The sequence below is a fragment of the Electrona antarctica genome (genome assembly GCF_951216825.1).
Source record: "Electrona antarctica genome assembly, chromosome: 23".
Lineage (NCBI taxonomy): Eukaryota > Metazoa > Chordata > Actinopteri > Myctophiformes > Myctophidae > Electrona > Electrona antarctica.
Genome location: NC_136804.1, coordinates 9,790,213 through 9,799,272, shown reverse-complemented (window position 1 = coordinate 9,799,272; position 9,060 = coordinate 9,790,213). Strand labels below are relative to the sequence as shown.

At 48.0% G+C, this 9,060-nt stretch overlaps 1 protein-coding gene across 1 annotated transcript in view; it reads right to left on the bottom strand.

Moving 5' to 3' along the window:
• tbc1d22a (TBC1 domain family, member 22a) overlaps nucleotides 1-9,060 on the bottom strand; it is a 131,219-nt gene that overhangs the window by 45,246 nt on the left and 76,913 nt on the right. The window contains exon 11 of the mRNA XM_079494193.1: nucleotides 1,361-1,443. Coding sequence (XP_079350319.1) covers nucleotides 1,361-1,443 — 83 coding nt within the window. The remainder of the gene's footprint in view (nucleotides 1-1,360; nucleotides 1,444-9,060) is intronic.

The window sequence follows — 9,060 nt, the reverse complement described above, 5'->3', positions numbered from 1 at the left end:
TGGGTTAATGACACTTGGAACACACTGCGGGGAGGTGGCATCCAAACCGTCAAGTGTAATTGAAGGGGGAAGTGAAGTCTGTCAAAGTTGTCGACAGACACCTTTGAATGTACTACACGCAGGGCACTGTTTTGTACAGTATACACACACACACGCACAGACACAATTATACACACAGCTGGAGGTGATGAGGGTGTAGGAGAGAAATTTACAGGTGCGACGTCACGTGACAGACAGAATCAAGAGAACATTCTTAATTCATTTCCCCCAGAGATTATTTTTTTTGGGCCGGTTTCATGCTTTTGATTCAACGTGACACTGGGTGATTTCACTAATTAGTGTTTTTCTTAGGCATAACATTACACCACAGGACTTTAAAAATTCCTAGCCACGGAGAGCATCACACACTTAATTTCCATCCTGGTAGAGTGACACACGCACGCACGCACGCACGCACGCACGCTGAGAGGCATTGGATGTGTTGAATGTATCACATGCAAAACTAGGTAGCAGGCCGTCTCCCATTTAGTAAAGTAGTAGAACCACGATCAGATCGCCCTGAATTATGAACATGTATTAATTAATGCACGCACGCACGCACGCTAATTAATACATAAACCACACCATTGCACCTCAATGAGTTGCATTGGTGTGGTTTACCTCAAAAAACGTTTTGTCCCAATGAGACCCTTTGCGAATAACAAAAAACTAAAACTAAGGTTCCTGGTTCAGCCGCGACTCCTTCTGGCACTGCGTCAATGTGAGCGAGACACTGACCCCCTAACTGCCGCCCACTGCTCCTAGCCGTTAGGACGGGTTAAATGCAGAGAACAAATTCAAGGTGGTGTGCACAAATATACTGATTTGGCAATGAACCCGACCATCTCATATTAACCCATTTAGGCCTGACCTCAAAATTTAAAAAAAATATTCTAAATCCTCCAGTTTTCTGAAATAAATATTTTCACGATTTTTCAAAAATAGCAGACCTACAAGCTCGTAGCGCGCCACTCGGTGGCGCGCTATGAGCTTGTAGATCTGCTATTTTTGAAAAGCTAAATTATAACATAATGTTTAAAACACCAAAAGGGGTTCCCGCCCAGAATGGGTTAAACTGAATTAAAGTTAAAGAAAAAATAATCCACATTGGATACAAATCCATGGTTGTGATCGCTTGGGTCTACCAAAGCATGGTGATCTAGTCGCTGCCTATATATCTCCACAAGAGGATGGGAATATACGTGGGAACATCCGGCAGCTCTTGTGATAATCCTAAAAATGCTATCTAGTGCAAGCAGGTGTTTATCTGTCCTGCGATGCCTCCATCTTTCATCAAAGCGCCTATAAGCCCCAGCCTAACCCTTGATAACAATAGGCCCTTGCTCGGAGGGCCCGTGGACAATGGCCCCCCCGTCATGTCCATGATGCTCTCATCACCGCCGTCTGCACCACAAGCCTCTCACGCATCTATACATCAAACGGCGGGCGCGTCCCGAGAGCGCTTGGCAACGGAAGATGGAAGTCCTCAACATCAAATGGAATATGGTTATTAACCCATTTTGGGCGGGAACCCCTGTTGGTGTTTTAAGCATTATGCTATGCTTTAGCTATTGAAAAATAGCAGATCTACAAGGTCATAGCACGGCACCGAGTGCCGCGCTACGAGCTTGTAGGTCTGCTATTTTTGAAAAATCGTGAAAATGTGGTGCAAAGCTTTGAATAGATTATTTCAGAGCGAACGTTTTTAACTCAAATCTTTGCTTACGGGGGGTCACTGGAACAACATACTTTCAGATGGGGGTCGGTGCATGGCCAATTACATATCATTTCCGGGGTCCTTGATATGAAATATTGAGCACCACTGATACAGAAACACTGATTTAGAAGACATTTTTTTAAATGTCGACGTCAGGCCTAAATGGGTTAATACACTTTGGCTTATCGGCACACACGCATGCGTGTGTTTGGAGATACAGTATATAATGCTCCTGTAGCCCCTCTGGGTGTGCTGGCGCTTCATGTGGACAGGAAACATGTGGCTTTTTTATGTTAAACATGGCCACCGTCGAGCCAAAAACGCTGCCTTTGTTCCCACCATATCCTGTTTGTGCTATGCGAGTTGTGTGCATGACTGCGCACACACGCACGCACACGCATATATGCAGGCTTCATAATAATTGTAACCATGGCAATGTGGATGTGAAGCAGAATTCTGTTCTAGGGTTCACATTAGCTTCCACATCCCCCTGCTCTCTCTCTCTCTGTGCTCGTGCGCGTGTGTGTGCGTGTGTGCGTGCGTGAGTCAGTGAGGCAATGCAGCAAATTGTTCAGCGGGCATCGGGAATGGAACCGGGGACTCGCTGATCAGCATTGGAGCCAACAGGGTCCAAGTCTATGTTTTGGTCATTCGAGGCAAAAAACAAACAAAAAGCAGCAATACAAGCTCACATATAGATCAGTGATTTGTACGATGAAGCATACAATAGGATTAGAGTGGTTAACAAAAATAACACTCTAAACACTCCAATAGGCCAGTCTATCTAAGCTTAAAAGGGGCGTGACCCAAAATAAATTGCAATAGTAAGGTTTTTTATGATCCTTATAGTCATCCAAATAACATATTCAAAATAGAGAATTATATAAATTGTGAAAGTTAGGGTACCATTAAAAACCTACAGTATATAAAGCAAGAATAAAAAATAAATAATTATGCTTTAAGTAGCATGCGACGTGACAAACTAGGGGTTATTTGTGATTCTGAATCCATTGCAAACTTTAGTTTGCACAAAAAAACACTCCTTCGTCTATAAAACGGCCGTAGCCGTCGTCACATGAGGTCAGCACATTTGGGCACATTTGGGCAAGTAGCTATGGCCGAATTTAGGCAAAGGAGTGTTTTTTTGTGCGCAAAACTAATGCTTGCAATGGATGCAGAATCATGAAAACCCCCTAGTTTGACACGTCACATGCTATACTTAAAGCATAATTGAAATTTGAAATGTTTGCCTTATAGGCTTTTAATGGCACCCCGACTTTCAACCCCTGAATTAACCGTGATACACAATTTATATAATACTCTATTTTAATGTTATTTGGATGTCCCTAAGGATCTTTTTTTTGTGTCAAATCTTGACTGACCTATAACAACCGTTGATACTTGAGCGACCGCTGGTGGTACTATGCCGCTGTGCACCGTGACCGTGCTTTAAGCTGGCGCTCACGCGCGTTAAGAATTGGCATAGAGGTTTTCTGCGGACGGACATGACAGATCAGCCTATTAAGTCGTTAGCGGGCAGTAATCTGCGGTCTTAACTTTGGGGGAAAACCATTAGCCACAAAATAATAGTAAGGCGAATTATGAGAGGCATCAGATAACTATAAAAGGCACTCATGGCTGACATGGCACACGGCTCAAGGAGCCAGTCAGTGCAGAACTCCCAGTTGTCAAAGAGCGCTCCAAGGACCCCAAAAATGATATGCTTATATGCTTCATCTAGTGAACATCATCATCTGAAGTCAACCCTGTAGAAGTCTCTACATGGGTGCTACACCAGGATTCTGCGTGCAGTACTTATCAGCAAGCGTACACATTGATACCAACAAGAACCTGTATGATGGAATGCCAAGGGTGAGCCAGAAAATAGCAGCCAGGAGAATGAGACTAGGACACTGCCAAAGACACCAAGAACTGCCAGCCAGCAGCAAGTCAGTGCTGTGGGAACCAACACACGGGCACCGGCCACGAGGACGTCCCACATGAACCAACACACGGGCACCACGAGGACGTCCCACATGAACCAACACACGGGCACCGGCCACGAGGACGTCCCACATGAACCAACACACGGGCACCGGCCACGAGGACGTCCCACATGAACCAACACACGGGCACCAGCCACAAGGACGTCCCACATGAACCAACACACGGGCACCGGCCACGAGGACGTCCCACATGAACCAACACACGGGCACCGGCCACGAGGACGTCCCACATGAACCAACACACGGGCACCGGCCACGAGGATGTCCCACATGAACCAACACACGGGCACCGGCCACGAGGACGTCCCACATGAACCAACACACGGGCACCAGCCACGAAGACGTCCCACATGAACCAACACACGGGCATCGACCACGAGGACGTCCCACATGAACCAACACACGGGCACCGACCACGAGGACGTCCCACATGAACCAACACACGGGCACCGGCCACGAGGACGTCCCACATGAACCAACACACGGGCACCGGCCACGAGGACGTCCCACATGAACCAACACACGGGCACCGACCACGAGGACCAACACACGGGCACCGGCCACGAGGACGTCCCACATGAACCAACACACGGGCATCGGCCACGAAGACGTCCCACATGAACCAACACACGGGCACCGGCCACGAGGATGTCCCACATGAACCAACACACGGGCACCGGCCACGAGGACGTCCCACATGAACCAACACACGGGCACCAGCCACGAGGACGTCCCACATGAACCAACACACGGGCACCGGCCACGAGGACGTCCCACATGAACCAACACACGGGCACCGGCCATGAGGACGTCCCACATGAACCAACACACGGGCACCAGCCACGAGGACGTCCCACATGAACCAACACACGGGCACCGGCCACGAGGACGTCCCACATGAACCAACACACGGGCATCGGCCACGAGGACGTCCCACATGAACCAACACACGGGCACCGGCCACGAGGACGTCCCACATGAACCAACACACGGGCACCGGCCATGAGGACGTCCCACATGAACCAACACACGGGCACCGGCCACGAGGACGTCCCACATGAACCAACACACGGGCACCGGCCACGAGGACGTCCCACATGAACCAACACACGGGCACCGGCCACGAGGACGTCCCACATGAACCAACACACGGGCATCGGCCACGAGGACGTCCCACATGAACCAACACACGGGCATCGGCCACGAAGACGTCCCACATGAACCAACACACGGGCACCAGCCACGAGGACGTCCCACATGAACCAACACACGGGCACCGGCCACGAGGACGTCCCACATGAACCAACACACGGGCACCAGCCACGAGGACGTCCCACATGAACCAACACACGGGCACCGGCCACGAGGACGTCCCACATGAACCAACACACGGGCACCGACCACGAGGACGTCCCACATGAACCAACACACGGGCACCGGCCATGAGGACGTCCCACATGAACCAACACACGGGCACCGGCCACGAGGACGTCCCACATGAACCAACACACGGGCACCGGCCATGAGGACGTCCCACATGAACCAACACACGGGCACCAGCCACGAGGACGTCCCACATGAACCAACACACGGGCACCGGCCACGAGGACGTCCCACATGAACCAACACACGGGCATCGGCCACGAGGACGTCCCACATGAACCAACACACGGGCACCGGCCACGAGGACGTCCCACATGAACCAACACACGGGCACCGGCCACGAGGACGTCCCACATGAACCAACACACGGGCACCGGCCATGAGGACGTCCCACATGAACCAACACACGGGCACCGGCCATGAGGACGTCCCACATGAACCAACACACGGGCACCGGCCATGAGGACGTCCCACATGAACCAACACACGGGCACCGGCCACGAGGACGTCCCACATGAACATATCTGGATGTACTCAAGAACAACTATAGGAACGCAAAGAACCAACAAACTGGCCGGATGTATGGAGAACCGCGATGACCGGAAGCGACGATGGAGGGCTCGTCTGAGGACGACCTAGTCCTAGAGAATACTAAAACATTTCAGATGACTATACCAGTAAGACGCCTGAGGGTGAGTTGCGTGCACGCATCCGTCTATAGGTAACAGCAGACTGCTGGTGGAGCGCTGGTGCTTTGGCATGGGGGGTCAGATAAACATATGGAATGAATTATGTACTGGCCATCCGTGTCTTGAGTGTAGGGTTTGATGTGGTCAGATCAACATATGGAATCATGTCAGAACAGGTCAGCTCCATATATGGAGATCTAAGGGTTTGAGGTCAGATGTAGAGTTTCTGGCCAATATAGTTGACATCAGGGCAATATTGATGACATCAGGGATCTCCATCCCTGATGTCAACCAACCAACCAACCAACCAACCAACCAACCCACACACACACACACACACACACACACACACACACACACACACACACACACACACACACACACACACACACACACACACACACACACACACACACACACACACACACACACACACACACACACACACACACACACACACACACACACACACACACACACACACACACACACACACACACACACACACACACACACACACAGTGTCATTTGGCAAGTTTCAGAGACATGCTGACACCATTAAAACCAAGTCATAATCCTCTACTAACACACACAGCGGAGACGGGCGACCTTGTAAGGTCAAGTCTAGTCGTGAAACAAGTAGGTACTTTTACTTTAGTAAAAGCCCTGCATTAAAACTTCTACTACAAATAAAATAAAATATTCTTAATAATCCCTGCACACTGCTGCATTTAGTAATGAGAAGCTAACGTCCCAGTAGAGATCAACACCTCAATCTGAGAAAGGATTCCAAGAAAGAAAGAAAAAAAAACATGCTAGGTATACTGTAGTAGTACTAGTAGTAGAAAATAACCAATGCATGCACTGTGTACCGTTGAAGTGGTTAAACTGATTTAGATGATATATGAACTAATTGTGTTAAGGACCCCCCGGGAACCATCCCACACTTTGAGAACCACTGATTTAAAAACACGACAAAATGTATTTATTGAGAAAAAGACAAGGGCCTTGCAGAGCATCACTCAAGTCTTTGTTCCACAAACAATTACTTTCCTGTTTATGTTTTTTTTGTTTACAATTACTTTCTTTTTGTCCGTTGTCACATTTGCCTCTGCACACACGTCGTTGTGCAGAGGGAGAACGAGGGAGAACTCTTGTTTTCTGTCAATTGACTTGCATTCAATTTCTCTCTTTTAGTTATTCGGCAAAGACAACAAAGATCTGAACACTCACCTGTCAGGCAGCTGGCCTGCAAACAACACTGGTGTTATACAGTTGGGTGCCACCGATATTGTCCCTTTATCATTTGACCCATTTAGGCCTGACCTCAATTTTAAAAAATCCTTCTAAATCCTCCAGTTTTCTGAAATAAATATTTTCACGATTTTTCAAAAATAGCAGAGCTTGTAGATCTGCTATTTTTCAATAGCTAAATTATAACATAATGTTTAAAACACCAAAAGGGGTTCCCGCCCAAAATGGGTTAACTGTCCTTTTGCGCAGATCACGCAAACCTCAGCAAAAGGACAATATCGATGGCCTCCAACTGTATGAGGTGTCAGATGTAGTTTTTTGTCTCTTCTTTTTAATAAAGTAAAAGCAGCAATACCACAATATAAAAATATAAAGTTAAAAGGGATGTAATTCAAGACAATTACTTGAGTAAAAGTAAAAAAAATGTTGGCATCAAAATCTAAGTACCAAAGTAAAAAGTAATAAGTATACATAATTATTTAATGTCAGATGTAGCCACTACGACTACAAATGTCCCAAGAGTGTGTGCGTGCGTGCGTGCGTGCGTGCGTGCGTGCGTGCGTGCGTGCGTGCGTGCGTGCGTGCGTGCGTGCGTGCGTGCGTGCGTGCGTGCGTGCGTGCGTGCGTGCGTGATTAAACGGTTGTATGCACTTATACGCGTAGCTGGCATAAATAGGTGCCATTAGCATAGATGGCAATAAAATAATGAAGTTACTTTCCACCACTGCTAAACAACGGTCGCTAGTGGACAGAAAAAGTGGCTCCAGCTCTGACTGCACAATAGTTCCCATTATACCATTAGTTGCTGCTGAGCTCTTTACTGTAACCTAGCAACAGCCTGTTGTCTTAAAAGCTACAATATGTAATTTCTTGTGTCCTACCCAGGATTCAAAGCCAGGTCTGCCCCGTGAGAGATCTTAAACCTCATCAAGAGGGGCTTATGAGCGTCCAACGGTACCCGACACCAGGGTCTAATTGCGACCGTAGGTCACAGTTTACTATGAAAACCTGAATTTCATGTCAGTCAGTCCATCACGCCTCGTGACACGCTCCATATATGGCCGTCTCCATATAGGAAGATCACGAGACTGACCTCATCAAACCCTGGATAGTCATACATGGAGAAGACTGGATCATCACCTAAATCTGCATATATGGAGCGATGTTTCCCTTTGGACCGATACCCGTCCATTCAAACTCTAGACGGGCCCTCCCCCAAAGTAATTACAGTTGGAGGCCATCGATATTGTCCTTTTCTTTTTGCTGAGTTTTGCGTGATCTGCGCAAAAGGACAGTTAACCCATTTTGGGGCGGGAACCCCTTTTGGTGTTTTAAACATTGTGTTATAATTTAGCTATTGAAAAATAGCAGATCTACAAGCTCATAGCGCGCCACCGAGTGGCGCGCTACGAGCTTGTAGGTCTGCTATTTTTGAAAAATCGTGAAAATATGTATTTCAGAAAACTGGAGGATTTAGAAGGATTTTTTAAAATGTTGAGGTCAGGCCTAAATGGGTCAAATGATAAGGGACAATATCGGTGGCACCCAACTGTACCTGGGCCCTAACTGTGCTGGCCAGAGGCCCCCGCCTGGCCTTACTAATTAGCACACATTTTACACCCTACTCGGCCCGAAAACGTTTAAAGAAAGGGTCCATATATGGGCATTCCCAGACCCGTTTCAGCGGGACCTCGCCCTTTTAAGGGCGTCTTTGTGCTATATCTCTACTGGGAGCTACAAACCGGTGTGCAGACTTTCCTTCTTCTCCATGGTACGTACAGTATGTCCAACATGTTCCATAAACAAACTGCACATCAACAACATCTGCTTTACAACATTCACGGATGGATGGGTTCATCGTTGTGCTCTGCATGCTACGTTTTAAATACAAATCACACCCGTGTGAAGTGAGGTGTGCTCTCATCATCATATATCATCAGTTTCCGGTCCTCAATTGTCTGTCCTCACTTGT